General features: G+C 34.1%; 1 protein-coding gene across 23 annotated transcripts in view; it reads left to right on the forward strand.

The window, feature by feature from the left end:
• LOC106664580 (glutamate-gated chloride channel) overlaps positions 1-16,334 on the forward strand; it is a 212,833-nt gene that overhangs the window by 151,411 nt on the left and 45,088 nt on the right. For 21 of the 23 annotated variants that reach the window (XM_024230531.1, XM_024230527.1, XM_024230529.1 and 18 more), the window contains exons 4-5: positions 3,709-3,801; positions 4,867-5,007. In XM_024230531.1, coding sequence (XP_024086299.1) covers positions 3,719-3,801; positions 4,867-5,007 — 224 coding nt within the window. In that variant the 5' untranslated portion in view covers positions 3,709-3,718. The remainder of the gene's footprint in view (positions 1-3,708; positions 3,802-4,866; positions 5,008-16,334) is intronic. The other 2 variants (XM_024230540.1, XM_024230547.1) reach the window with 1 other exon arrangement.

A 16,334-nucleotide genomic window follows, 5' to 3' on the forward strand; every position in this document is an offset into this window, starting at 1 on the left:
ATATATATACATATATATAACATGCTATTATATGCTATAATAATAGTTCAAGCAGTAAAAGTAGTTTTTCATTTGATTTTAAGGTTTAACAGCCATGTAAATAAATTCGCTTTAAATTCCAATTTTGATGTTTCGTTGTTCAAATATTGTCGTTTTACATGAGACCTCAGGACCATTTGTCCATGTTGATATCCACTTTCAAGGGTTGTCAGCCCGGCGTTCGCCCAATTTACAGCCGGTCGTAAATTTCCCTTATTCGGACCACGGCGGCGTACCTGTAAATTTGGGGACGTTTCATCGCCGAAATATTCTCCTATCCTCCTGGGGCGCGGTTCGGTCCTTGGAGCTTTTTGTACGCTCTTTTTTATGGCGAAGGGTTATTTTAATCCAGATTACCTAGAAGGCTGGAGTTAACTCGTTAAATAATTCATGACAGCCGGTCCTTGAAAAAGAGCATTCCCGCCGTGGAAACACATTTTTTCCCTCGACGGGTTTTTCAAACAAAATTGTATTCGTTATGTTTCTAAATTACGCAAAGTAATCATTTAAAAAAACTATAAAATTACTACTCAAACTGCATTTATTGATAAGCATACCTGGATCCCGTTATAATTATATTAGTAAAAAAGCTAAAAAAGCTTGTTACATAATTGTTTTAAAGTCACAAAATAAATATAAACACTGAATCTCATGAGGTATGATCTGGTAGATTTTGATGGGCTATAATATGAGAATTATCCATAATAATTGTATATTAAAAATGGATAAGGAGTAATTTGAAAGAAAGAAAAACATTCGGTTCCTTCATCAAGCTTTCAAAGAATACATCCCTACTCATCAAGTATTTGAAACTACTACTAATCATTTACCTGGTTAACATATATAAACATTTCCTTACAATGTTAAAAATTATGACATTACGTAAAAAATACTAGTTCTTTTCTGTGCAATAAAGAAAATTTTTAGAGATGTTCAAACTGGTCAATAACTATGATTCGATTTCATATTTTTTAACATCAATGTTAGTTCATTTTTTGTAAAACTGACGTTTTGGCCTAATGTTAGCATTGATGTTTTTTGACTGGATACACAAATTTACATCAATTGCGCGTTACCGGGGATTTCACATGGGTTGGGTTAGGTTAGGATTATGTATAGGTTAGGGTTTTGGTTAAAGACAGGTTAGGTTAAGTACAGTTTGATTAAATTGTATGGGCTCACTTGAACCGGGCCAGATTTCTTGTCGACTCTTGCTGCCTAGAGATGTAGAACTAGCTTGCTCGATCTTGTGAAAGCGAATGCACTGGGGATCTTCTCTTCGATAAAGACGGCATAGTGAAGAGGAAGCGACAGGCATATCAACCCTTGATCTATGGTGCCCGGTGATGCCCACCAAATCCTGCGAGTGGTCAAAACCTCCTTCATGGAAGTCTTCTGATCGCCGTCGTATAGCTTAATGTTCCTAGCCCCGGTCACATGGTCCTCGTTGTATTCCAGTACGGGTATGGCATATTCGAATATGTCCATCGGCGAAGCTGCACTCGACCTCTGTTGAGATCATAACTTTATGAATATCACAACAAACTAGTGTCAAAACTAAAAGTGTCAGGTTTCATCCTTGTTTCTGCAAAGTGAGTCGGCTGATGTGAAGCCTTCTGCCTTAAGTGCAGTTAAGGTTAGGTTTATGTGAGGTTTGAGTTTAGGTGAGGTTGGAGTTAAGGTGAGTTAGATAATATGTACATAACTCAATGTTTTTGTTTTAAGGTGAGAAAATGCGACTGTGAAGCGTTAACAGTGAATGATTTCCCTTGACCTATACTTGACTTGCGTTCCATGCCCATAACGTAGGCAGCTTTTATTATCAATGTTGTTCTCCGATCATAAAGGAAATCGGTCTCATCTATAGTCCTGAAAAAGTGTGAAGAGAACTTTACCCGTTGGCAATGGTGTTTCGGCTATGACAGGAAAGGCGTCTTCTTTTTTTTCCCAATTCCATAGCTACTATGTCTTCGGGACTCAAGTCTCTTCACAAGTCATTAAGTTTATACTGAAGACGAAGTGGGATGTTTCGTGTACAACACTGCCTTATGATCCGCCTTTAATTAAAAAAACAACAAATTCGATGGAGAAAGTGAAATTTGAAAAAATACTTATAGGGAAAAATGATATATTTTTAGTCAATTTTTTATTCAACCAATAAGTTTATATTTAACTGACTCTCGTATATTAGATTCTTTTATCAACGTCGTTTGATTTATTAACATTCACATTTTTTGACTTCTTTGTAATCGATTTTTTTGTATTGAAGTTGTATGATTGATTAACATTGATCTTTTTGGCCTACGCCTATAACATTGGTTATTTAATTTTCATGTGTTACTCAATGGTTTTTGGTATTCAAAGTTTGTTTGATATTTGGTTAAATAGATCATTTATGTTTTTTCTAGTATTTTTTTCTTGTTGGAATGTTATATTTTTGGTTTATTAGTAATTTGTTTAATTTCTTGTAGCAACAGTGCTATATTTTGTTATTTTTCAGAAATTTAGACATATCAGAATATAAATTTTTTGCTTACAACAATTTTCTTTCTTTAAAGATAAATAAGATGAGAGATAAATTAATGAAGTTTTATTCAAACTATCAAGTTAAAGACGCGGTTTGTGTCCTATTAGTTTCTTCTTAAATGTCTTATCTTTTGGTTTAACAAACCAAAATATTTTGATGGGAAATGATCATAAAACAGGTGCGACACATTTTATTTATTTTAACCAATACTCTCAAACACATTTCTAAATGTTGCAAATGTATTTTGTATGTATGTATGCAAAATTGTTGCTGTTTCTTTCGATACTAAAAAAATTGCAGTGTAATATTTACAATTTTGGTTAATCTGCCAATTTTTTAGGTCATTTTGAACAAGTGAACGTTGTTTATTGTTAAAAAAGTTAGTGTCACGAGCGGGATTCGAACCCACGACCTTCTGCTCAATACGGAGCTGCCCTAGAGGTTACAGCTCTCGCTCTTGGCACTACCTATTTTCACTCAACCAAGACCTTACACAAAAAGAATAATTAAGAAAAAATAATTATTAATAATTACATAAATAAATAGTTAAATAATTGCACAATTTATTCCCAATAAATTAAAAGGGTTTTGATCCAAGTTTTTAATATTTTTAGTTTATTTTATACTACAAGCGAGATTTTTGATGTATTAAAAGGAAGATAACCGTAGATATTATTAGTACAGATATTATCAATTACATGACTCTTATGGACAAAGAAATGAAAATAATGTTTTCGTTAATTAATCTTTATGTAAGGTATTGGTTGAAAAGAAAAGTTAGTGTCAGAGCGGGATTCGAACTCACGACCTTCGCCTTAATACGCCGCTGCTCTAACCACTTGAACAGAGGCGTGTTGAGCCGATGGTCTTGGGTTCGAATCCCGCTCGTGACACAAACTTTTTCATTTTAACCAAGACCTTACATACAAAGAATAATTAATTGAAAGATGTAATTTAGTCAATCAGACCACTAAATATAATGGAGTTAGTAAATGGAAATTTTCAATTTATTGGTTCCAGAAAAAAACAGTGGTCCAAACTTAGTTAAACATCAAGGTTACCAATACATGAACAATGTCTTTCTAAATACAATTTTCTTATCATGTTTTTAAATATTTATCACGTCTATATTTTCTTTCCAGATGTCCTAATATGGGTGTGATAGAGAGGCTCCAAGGAGCGGCTGTTATTTGTATTCTGCTCTGCCTTGCCTCTCACGCATTTTCCAACAAAATGTAAGTATAAAATTTGACAAAGGATACGTGAAACATTCCTCCGCCCACCGAGCAAGAATCAATTCCAGGAGCTTTTTCGGCCCTTCGAATTCAACCGTAAGGCCTAAATTTCAAAAAGCCCCCAGCGAATTTCCCACACGAGGCAGCCTTAGCACTATGAAATAGTGCTTACAACGCACACGGTTTTTTTCCCCCAATTCACCTTTGGATTTTCACTCAGCTAGTTATAGCTACACGTGTGCTTTCCACGAGTACTGCAAACCGTGACAAAACAAATCTAACTTCTTCTTAAAATTATTATTGGCTCCAAGGTAAGATGATAGTCATACAAATAAATCATCCGAAGACTGTCTATTTTTTCGAAACTTTGTTTAAATTATGATAAATTAGTTTGTTAAACCGTAATTAAATTTGGGATCTCCTTTGACCTATTAAGCTGTTCTGACAGCCACGTCCATGTATTAAGACTCTTGAGGATATTGTAATAAAATAAATAAAACATGGCCCACTTGTCAATAATTCAACAAACATAGAGGAAAATATTTATATTTTTTGTTTTTAAATTAAATTTGTGACAAATTAATTACGTATGAAGTTATAATTATTTATTCTAAGTAGGCAAAAATGAGTGTTTATCTCATACAATTATGATTTATTTTATAAGGGACAATTAAGCTATTCAATATTTAAATATAAAAATGAAGCAATTTAAAATTAAATGCTACTGTTGGGTTTTGAAAATTATAATAAAGCTAAGGTTATATTAAATAAATAAGGTTGTCTTTGCCGAGTATTTCGAGTAAAGTCGAGTTAAAGTCAACTTGAGCGGGTTTCTGTTGGTCCGTTTGGCCTAAATTATTCAGCCCAATTGAGACTTTTTCGTAAATGATCAATTATCCGAGTTGAATTAAAATTTTAAGACTAGACGAAGACAGAAAAGTTTGGTTAAAGCCAAAGAAGAGTACGCGAAGTTCATTTCCTATTAATTAAATTCTCTTCACAAAAACAAATTTGAATCTTTCGATTTTGTTTAGCCCCAACTATTACAGCATATTCATTTCGTAGAATGTTCAAGCGAGGAAGAAAGCCCCTAATATCGGAGCTTACTTTCGAAAACGAGGCTCGGAGCGACGAGGCCGAAGCGACGAAGCCGAGCAAACCCGAGACGGCGGCGGTGCACTTAAAGAAAACTCACCAGGGGTCCAAGTAGGTACAATTTTATCGATAATTAGGACAATTTTAGCAATAACATAAGCTGACAATATTTGTTTATATATATTTATATCGCTCTACGCTTTGTTTTTTATGAGGTGTCTGCGAAAAAAGCTCGCAGCTTTACATTCTAATTGCGCTTAGAGTTCAAAAATTGTCAGTTTTTTAAATCTCATTAAGACACCTGAGATGGGAAAAAGTTTTTCAACATTTCATTTCAAACTTAGCTTGTAAATTATAGCCTTTAGTTGCTCTTTTTTCTGCATCGCTGCCTGCTCTTCTTCTTCTTCTTCTTCTTGTCTATTTGAGCCCTAATTCTTTCGATTTTCATGTCAGTACTAAAGTAGCTATAAAACTGTCTATCTTAATATAAAAAATAAACAGGCCAACATAATAAATAATTTAAAAAACTATATGGACCATAAAACATAATCTAACATAAAAGAAAAAATAAAACTTGCTTTTAAACTGAACAAAATATAAAATATTTTTCATAAAATGCAAAAAACCTACAAACATGATCATTTTCTAATACAATATCCACGGTTAAAAAAACATGTTATAATAAAATATATTATAAAGCAATTCTGTCATATTACAATATTAGCAATGACAAATTGTAAATACTTTTTTTTTAAATACCAAAAACTGATCAATACTTATGTCATTAAGAACACCTCAAGCAATTAATTAAACTGCTATCTGTTAATGGATGTGCAAATCGTCCAATTATAATTTTGTGCCGATTTCTTTGCCAGCCTATCATCGCTTCTTCTCATCAGGATTGTTAACATGCGGCAATTTATTGAATTTCAGCTCTATTAACCTGTTTAAATAATTGTTAAAAAATATTGACATTCCTTTCATAGACAAAACTCAAATCTTGCCCAGATACGTTTCTATGTCCACACGAGATTATATCACAGATTGGTTTGTGGAGCAACGTACACATTTTAAATAATAGCTGGTTTGAGAACAAAAAATCCATTAATACATTCTGATGTTGATGTTTTATAATAAATTAGGTAGAATGTAAATATATGTAATGCAAAAAAAAAGAATCAAAACGATACTGAAAATATCGCCGTGCAAAGGGAATAAATAAAAACACTACATCATAAGCTCGGTTCATAAACTTAAATGAAAAAATCTATAGTTCTAATTTGGAAAACGTTTATGAAACTGTTATCAAATTAACGACATATTGCCTGAAGCACTGCTTCAGAATAAGTTATTTAGTTAGTTTAATTACACTGGGCAAATTGAAAACTAGACAACAAAAATGGATGTTGATTTAAAAGCCTATAGACCTTCTTTTTTTATAAACCCTGTGAAATTTTACGAAATTCGTACAAGCCCATGAAACATATATTAAAAGGGCCTTCATATGGTGCAATAATAAGTGTTCAGAATACATTTACGGAAGAACTATTGTTAGGCGAGGCTACGTACTGAGCCCGCTTTTGTTTAATCTTGCCTCAAATGATATACAAAAGAATTTGAAGAAAGGACTTTTGTTCAAACAACCAGGATAAGACGCCTTCTTTAAGCTGATGATTTTGTGGCGTTAGCTGAAAATCGTCAATCACTGCAATCAAGAAGGGAAAGAAAAATGTTGTTTACGAATAAACGAATGAATTGGTGCCCTTAACCCTTAAATATCTAAAGATAGGTCCTTAAGTCGAATTTATGATTTTGATCCCATCTATCCGAAAAGTGTTCTTAAGTTAAGGTCCAAATTAATCCGAACTGGGTTAAATTTCACATTTGCAAGTTTATTTACCGATTCTTTTTATGTAAGGTTTTGGTTGAGATAAAAAAGTCAGTGTCACGAGCGGAATTCGAACCCACGAACTTCGGCTCAATACGCCGCTGCTCTACCACTTGAGTATCGTGACTTCGATCCTCTCGGACACCACTCTCCATCCCAATCTACACCCGTTCGAATTTTCCCCCTTTCTACCATTTTCAAATGTCGTGTATCAGGATTCCATTCTCAGCGACTTATGAAGTGGCCGATGAGCTGAAGTTAGTGAAGTGATACTTCTTTTATCTCAACCAAGACCTTACATAAAAGGAATAATTAATTGAAAGAAGTAACTTGGTCAATTGACCACTAAAACATAAATGGATTTATTTACAGATTTTTAATGGTGTTCCAAGGAGCATTTTATGTTAAGTGTCAACTTTTGGGAGGGGGGAAACAGTGGTAGAAGCCAGCGACATTTTTTAAAGAAACTTTTTCACTACAAAAACAGATTCGAATGTCAAAACTTGGCTAACTTAACACAAGGGAAACCGTGAAGTTCAACCAGGCTATTCAATATCCAGCGCATCAATCAAGCCTTCATACATATTGTCAAAGCTCCTTAATACTTCACTAACCTCATTATCCACAACGTCCATGACATTCCTTTGACGACTAACTGGCCCAATCTCGAAACCACTAACCCTTCCCGAAAACGTAGAAAACGATTGTCTACAAACAACCTCAACCCTTAATCCTTATGACACACGGGAACTTGCTCCAGGGGCAAAGCCCGCGCAGGTGTTCCTTATGCAGTGAAAGATTGCGCGAAGTGTCCCAGATAAAATATTCTCATACCTTCGCTCTTACAGAGTGCGTGTAGTCATGACGAATTTAATCATGATTCTCCCAGACGAGTAGTGAGTTTCTGGGTACCTTTTCCGCTTTTTGGTAGACGTGGTTTTTTTATTGTATATAGACGAGTTTTATGGGTTTTGTTTGAATGCGAGTATTTATTAGTGCAATTGATGAGGGGCCGATTGGAAAATACAGCGTCAACATCGGCACCATATAGCAGTGTGTTTGTTAAGGAATATTTATACAAGTACATATCGACTGTATTATAGAAGTTAGTAGTATAGACTAGATTATATTTTCATGCGTTGAAGGCTGAAATGGCCTAGCTGTCGATAGGCCCCATTGGAGCTTAACCTCGTTGGTTGTGAAGGACTCCTGGGCATCTGGCTAGGTGGCGAACCAGCACCATAACGGGGTAGGTGAACCCCCCGGAGATAAGGTATATTAGGGTCAGCACATCGGGGATTGACCTTCGGGGTGAAAGGCCTTAATTCCTCATACTGAGACCAGTGTTGGGTAGTTAATCCTGACATGTGCCCTTTGGATGCAGTGCCATTATGCAGTGTTATGACCAGAAGAAAATGTATGTGCAGGCTACATATAAATGACTATTTTAAAATTTTTCTGTTGAATTCCTTTGTACGATTCAACTATTTTCCTGAACCAACTTTCTTCAAGCGTTCTCATTATGTTGCACATTAATTAGATAGTTCAATTCACTAATTTCGTGGTCTGCTTGACCAATTAATATCTTACAACTAATTAAGGTTTTCAGTTGAGATAAAAAAGTCAATAGCACGAGCGGGATTCGAACCCACGACCTTTTGAATTTTCCCTCCTTTTTGCCATTTTTCAAATGTCGTGAAATCAATTCGATTCTCGGCGACAAATGAAATGGCCACGGAGAGCTTTAGTGAAGGTATAATTCATTTTAAACTTGAAAAAATGACAAAAAGGAGGGAAAATTCAAAAGGTGTGGTTGAGGTGGGAAGTTGGTGTCCGAGTGGATCGAGGTCACGATAGCTCAAGTGGTAGAGCAGCGGCGTATCAAGCCGAAGATCGTGGGTTCGAATCCCCCTCGTGCCGTAGACTTTTTTCTCAACTGAAAACCTTAATTAATTGTAAGATATTAATTAGATATTCCAGCCATGATCCATGCGTTTCTTTTTCTTGATATTCCAAGCAATAAAACTGTAACGAACTTTTTCCTTTTGTTTATTGATTCGTCTGTTATAGACATGGTTTACTTAAAATATTACTATCTGAACATAATAAAACTTTGATCATACCAATTCAGATTGGTTGGTATATCAATATGGTCAGATCATGTAGCATATCATTTAAATCTACAAACATTTTTGCAATCAGAACAATATCAGCAAAATCTCATGTTATTCAGATTTAAGATGCAATTCCTTCCCACTGAAATGATTACAACGACGATCCAACATAGCGTTTAAATATTGGGAGATGATCTTGGTTTAGAGTTTTATTTCTGTACCCTTCAATAAAAGGTTCTGGTTTATTTAAAAAATAATATCGCTGATTAATTAAATATTGGTCTTTTATATTTAAATTGATTCATCCAAGCTTGATATTTGAGCTCAATCATAATCAATAAACGATTTGTATTTTGTTATATTTAAAATAGATTAACATTTCCGATATGAAATATTATCTGTTGATACTTTAAGAAATTTAAGATACGGTTCAATTGGTTTTCCATTTTGGAGCCTGTCAGGAAAGAGGGCATAACAAGATTGCCAATTTACCTCGGGCCATGGGTTTCCGTGAGGGGCGAAAGCAATATAGGATGGCACCACTTCCAGGTTAACATATGTAATACAAATAAGGAAGAGTTGACATATGTACAGAAAGGAAAAATGAAAAAAGCCCTGTTAACGTTTTCACACATGAACGTCACAATTCAATTCGCGCCTACTGAATTTTATTGTAATCCGTTTGTTCGAACATTTTTACCGTTCGCTTTTACGAATTTGTTTTATGGACGTTATGCCATAAATTGGAAGATTTAACAAGAGGCTCGACTTTGGGCGCGTTCTCATCACATATTTTATAAGATTTTTTTAACTTTTATCGTTTTTACTATTGTAATTAATTTTAAAGATGTACAATTTGAAAAATGAACTTACATAAATTTATAAGGAAGCATTGTATCATTTTTAGAAAATTCATGAGATAGAAAAATATATGACACGTGTCCGAATGTATTTGCCAATCGGCCCAACGAGCTGAAAAAAATTATTTTCATTATTTTAAATAGTTTTTTTTTAGATTTTTACCTACTCAGGTGTAGGTGAGTCCAGTCAATAAAAATGTCTGAAGCCATTTAAAAAAACGTAAAATTTACCTCAGAAATAGAATCAAACAACAGTATAAACTTCCTTGGCTTAACAATAACAAAAACAGAAGACAAACTACAATTTAAAACATGAAAAACCGGCAGCAATCCACCCTCAGAGACACAAAATGGCAGCACTGATATACATGACGGACGGAGAAAAATCAATCCAACCAAAGAAAGACAAGTAAAAAAATAATAATTATGTTAAAAGAATACAAACACTAAATCACGTTACTAACATGCGAATGCAGAAACAAATGCATCAGAAAGACTGGACGAAAAAAGTATACAAAGAACACATCAAATTATTTAGGGACACGACGGAAAACCGAATTTCGCAACACACCTAATAGAAAACAACTACGAACCATCGACAATACAAATAAGTATGAAACTACTACACAACGTACAAAACGGGCACATTCAAGATAACATATTCAACACAAAAAACCTCAGAAATAGACAAATTAGCAATAACTCACCAATATCATTTAAAACATTAACCAAATTTAAAAAAAAAATAATGAAAGATATCTAAAAATCGATTAAAACAATCAAAAAGACCCTGACTTAATTGATCAAACACACTGACAAACGACACTAATACCTTAATACCTACACAGCCCCACATCATCCATGAACTACTTCGTAACTAAAACTTCAATCTACAAAAATCTCTCAAATTGAAGATGGCAAACTGCAACTGAACCAATAAAAATCAGCCATGATAGGCAGATCAAGATGGTAGGTAACTATCAAACAATACGAAAATTAAACGCCAAACCAGAAATATGCTTCAATAGAGGAAAAGCATAAGCCTTAGTAAGATGCAAGGCTTACAGGACACCTTCACAAGCATTGCAAGTCATCGCTCACGCTTAACACCTAAACATCGCCCTTCAAACCGAGTTACTCTTAGGAAAATAATAGACTGGAAACAACTGAACTTTTCAATAGTTAGAGATCATGAACTTGACTGGCTCAAAAGTGCTTAAAAATGTTTTTGCAAGTTTAAGAAAAATGGATGGACGCAAGATGGAAAAGCAACAACAAATGCTGGCATTCAAATTTTTACCTAAAATTGGTGAGTGGGTTAAAGCTAACTGGTTGCTTCCCGATCGTTACGTAATGCAAATGCTAACGGTCCACGGAAAATTGTAAATTTTTAAGTGAAAATGAGCAGACGGATGACGCTCTATGTGCCAAATAGAAGCAAAAGATGGAACGCATAGAATTTGCATATGTCCATGTCAACAAAAAGAATGGAAAAAACTAAAACCTTCGGCGCAAAAAAGTGGACACCTGACTTGAATTGACAAACGAAAAAAAAATTTTTCAATGCTTATAAATTATTTATCGCGAGCACCATGCCTAATTTTTAGATATAAATTTATTTATGTGCGCGTTTATTTCTTTATTTACCTATTGATTTGTCTACTTAGTTATGTATGAAATGTTTTTACTCATTGAATTATCTATGTAATTAATTTCACTAGTTTTCTTGGTCCGCTTGACCAATTAATATCTTTCAATTAATTAAGGTTTTTAGTTGAGATAAAAAAGTCAATGTTAAGAGCGGGATTCGAACTCACGACCTTCGGTTAGATACGCCGCTGCTCTACCACTTGAGCTATCGTGACTTCCATCCACTCGGACACTAACTTCCAATCTCAACCCCACCTTTTTTTTAATTTTCCCTCTTTTTTGCCATTTTTTCAAATGTGTAATCTATTTGATTCTCGTCGACAAATTTTATCTCAACTAAAAACCTTAATTAATTGAAAGATATTAATTGGTCAAGTGGATCACGAAAACTAGTGAATTTAATAAGATAAAATGAAGTATACTTCACTAAAGCTTTCCGTGGCCATTTCAGTTGTCGCCGAGAGTCAAATAGATTACACGAAATTTGAAAAATGGCAAAAAGGAGGGAAAATTAAAAAAAGGTCGGGTTGAGATGGGAAGTTAGTGTCCGAGTGGTTCGAAGTCACGACAGCTCAGGTGGTAGAGTAGCGGCGTATCTAGCCGAAGGTCGTGGGTTCGAATCCCGTTCGTGACATTGACTTTTTTATCTCACTAAAAACCTTAATTAATTGAAAGGTATGTAATTAATCTTGTTAATATGTATTATTATTTATTTATTGAATAACCTCCTCCTCTATATTCTTGTAAAGCGCGTCACTAGCAAGGAAAAACTCATTAGGGTCCGGTGTTTGACTAAAAAATAACATACATAAAACCCTATTCATACTAACTTACTCTTTATGGATAGGAATAAAAAGGCGACCACAAGGCCTTTTGCACCCTGACCTGAGTAGGTCAATTGTGCTCCTCTATTTTTACACTTCACTGGCCAACTTCAGCTTGTTAATCAATCTCCATAATACCTCTGGTTTTTATCCAAATTCAACGTTATTACTACCGTTGGAAAGCTTAATATCACTTCTTTGATCGTTTAGACTGTATGTCATTACAAATGAAAAAAGTTTTGTTGAAATCAACAAAAATATCTTTAATCAAAATATCTAAATTATTAACGGAGACCAGGTTTAGGCCAATGTGTGTAAGTTATGATGTTCTAAACCCTGTAAACTTTCAAGTTAATCGGTGGACTCGTTTCAAAGTTTCACACAAAAAATTGAGATGGGAATACATAGCGATAAAAAAAAATATTTTTTTATTTTCCCAAAGATTTGTATTCAGGGGTTGTTAGGGGTTCAAAAAACAAATACCAGCTTTGTTTCTTGCGAAAAATTTATTTCAATATATATTGCTACAAATTATATATTTCAGTATATGTACAATCCATATATTATGGCTACCTATCACATATGATTATTTTTTTCAAAATCCCCAGGTCTTAAGTAAGAATAAGTGGTTTGAGCCACATATTTTCCCAATTCGGCACGTTGGTACACATCCGAATAGTACTTCACGTAATCGTCAGATATTTGAGAAAATTTCAATATTTCAGGCTCTTCCTCCATAAAATACACCTTTTCAATAAGTCATATAAGAAAAATTCTCAAAATACGTGAATAAAAAACATAAAGTAGCTACCAACAAACTGTTTTATTAGATGGTGTATCATAATAAGATTTCGATTACAAAATAGAAAAAACTAAATATGCTAAGTATTTCATCAAACATTCCCTAGTATATTTATACATTTATTTTTTCACAGAACGCACTGATCAGAACAAAAAATGGTAAATATCAATTTTTTTTAGAAAAACTAAAAACGTTTCAAATCGAGTTGTTTAGCATTTGATTATGCCGAATCAATGAAAAATCTTAATTAAAAAAGTTAGTATGTTTTTATTATTTAAGAGACTTCGTGTTTGTAATTGGGTCTAAAAGAGCATTCAATAAAAATAACCATGCGCTTATAAAATGAAAGATCGCCACATAACGCCATCAGTCCTCATAAATGTTTCAGACCCTAAATCGATCTTCATCCTGAAAGTATTTATGACATCCATTAGCCGAAAGGGGTTTCCATCTTCCATTCACATCATGGGGCAGTTGGATAACCATTCTACATTCAAAAACACTTCGCACAATAAAAATAGTAGATGATAGGGTTTGGTATGCGAGTTGGTGAAGTCAACTCCCGGTTCAATAATAAATATATATATTAAAAAGTTTTTTTTTTCAAATAATTTGTTTTATTTCTTTATTGGTATGTTTTTTATATATTTAATTATTTAAATTGGACACTAGCATTATTCCAGCACAAACGACTTTATTGCTCCAATCACTGTTGGAGGAGATTGTAAACCGTCAGATGTTTTCTTTTTAAATTGAACAAAATGGTAATCAAACTTGTGCATGATTAAATAAGAAACATATTCTTAACCTGTTTAATTTTTTTTGTTAATTCCCTTATTTTCCTTTAATCAGATGTATTTTTCATTTTTGAAGAATGACTAATTGCTTTATTTTTGTTTTTGTGTGTATTTTATATAACAACTCAATCTATTTTTATTTTAAAAATAAATATGGTTAAAAGGGGGCGTCGGTGGCCGCAACGGTTTAGACGTTGACACTGCGCTCATCACTGTAAGGTAAAGGTCCCGGGTTCGAATCCAGCGGTCCGACATACTTACAAATGGGCTTTTTTTCGAAAACACCGGCTCCCTGAGGGTTTATACGACCTCTGCTATTGCAAACCCACGTAAAAAAATATATATATATAGTTAAACACATTTATCATATCTTTTATGGCAGATTGTTGGATATTTACCGTACAAAACAAGAGAAATCGAGAAAATTGTTGAATTCTGTTGTAACGTCGGTCAACTTTCGCAGTATTAATCGATGGTCAAATTTTGACACTTGAGGCTTCACTAGGCATCATTTAATGTACTTTTGTTATGAACCTTAGATATTATATATCAATAGCCATTCATTGATAATTTTATCAATAACCGACAATTAAAGTAATTTTAACCTACCATATAAATTAAAGTAAGTTAACCTATTATATTTTTATAATCAGTAGGAAATAAATTAGGCGCGGATTCTCCTGTAGATCTATTAGTTTTGGTAATAGACCCGTTAGAATTTATCTATCGCGATCGCCAACCTCGTCTCCTTGGTCTTCGACTACCTCGACAAAAAGGACAAAACTGTGGCAAAATTTTTCCAGAAAGAGACGAAAGCGGCTGCTTTACCAAAAGTTTCATCGAAGCTGGAAGACATTTTTAAAAATTGCCAAAGTACCTCGTCAAAGAAAGTCAATCTAAATGCAGTTTCCAATAAAATGGATGGTGTCTCAGATTACACTGATCCGGTTAAATCGAACGTTAAATCCCAAAATGGTACGTCTGCTCTTAAACCAGTTTAAAGCAGATTCAACCTCATCAGATGACTTAAATGACGAAGAGAAAGCGATTAAAACCAACGGTGAAAGGGCCTCCAATGAAATTAGCGGCAGGATAAACCGCTAAGAAAGACAGCAATTCTGATGATTCAGATAGCTCAAAACAAGATGTAAAAACGCCACCACAACCAGTAAAACCTGGAGCTGTTTCTCTATTCAAAAAACCGACTACTAAAGCAGTCCAGAAGGCCAGCATTAGTAGCTCTGAGGTCTCTTCAAGCGAAGATGACAAACCAACGACTCAAAGTTCAGCAATAGCAAAGCATCAGCAGAAACTCCGACTCCTGTCAAACCAGAGCCAAAGACACCCGCTCAACCCCACTAAGAAAGAGAGGAGCGATGGCAGCTCTGGTAACGAGCCTGCTCTTAAAAAACAGACCGAGCTAACAAATCTTGCAGAAAAAAAGACCATACTAAAAAGAAAAAATGTTCTTCAAGCAACGATAGTGATAGCGAACAAGAAACAACAAAACAAGTACCCTTGAAACAACCTCAGGAGGTAAAAACAGGTTTGAAGAAAGCTGATACTAAAAAGGAAAGTTCAGATAAAGAGCTACCAAAAACAAATGTCAGTAAGAAATCCGCTCAGTTTCCTGCAAAAAAGCAAGAATTCTCGAGTAACGATAGTACTGATGATGAACCATCCCAGCCCGTAACTTCCTCCCAAAACGAAAAACTCTGCACTTCAAAAGTAGCTAAAAAGGAGAGCTTGATACAGATGATATTGGATTTTTTTCCGTACATCAATAGTAAACATATTATATAGAGTCAACAACGATTATAGTATGGATAGTAATTAAATTATTTGATCGATATCCACTCAATCAAATGATTTTACTGGCCAATCAACTATTTTTTTATTATCAGTTTTCAACCTTCTTGTTTTGACCGAGATTTCGCGAAGATTATACCAATATTTAATGTTTAATTTTTTAACCTATCGTGGAACTTCGTTTAGTACATCAGCTTTCGATAATGTTTTCAATAGCCAAAAATTGATCTTTTTATCACTACCCAATCATCGATAATTTTATCAATAGGCATTCATTGATAATGTTATAAATAACCAATATTTTATAACATTTAATAATAATCACTAGTCATTTTATCAATAGCCAATCATTAAAAATGTTCTCAACAACCAATCACTGATACAATCATTAATAACTGTTAATTAAGGTTTTCAGTTGAGATAAAAAAGTCAATGGCACGAGCGGGATTCGAACCCACGATCTTCGGCTTGATACGCCGCTGCTCTACCACTTGAGCTATCGTGACTTCCATCCACTCGGACACTAACTTCCAATCTCAACCCCACCTTTTTTTTAATTTTCCCTCCTTTTTGCCATTTTTCAAATATCGTGTAATCAATTGTAATATATTAATAATTAAAGTGAAGCGATACTTCATTTTAAACTTATTCAATTCACTCGTTTCGTGGTCCGCTAGACCAATTAATATATTAC

The sequence above is a fragment of the Cimex lectularius genome, unplaced genomic scaffold (genome assembly GCF_000648675.2).
Source record: "Cimex lectularius strain Harlan isolate CLEC.00 unplaced genomic scaffold, Clec_2.1 scaffold13, whole genome shotgun sequence".
NCBI lineage: Eukaryota > Metazoa > Arthropoda > Insecta > Hemiptera > Cimicidae > Cimex > Cimex lectularius.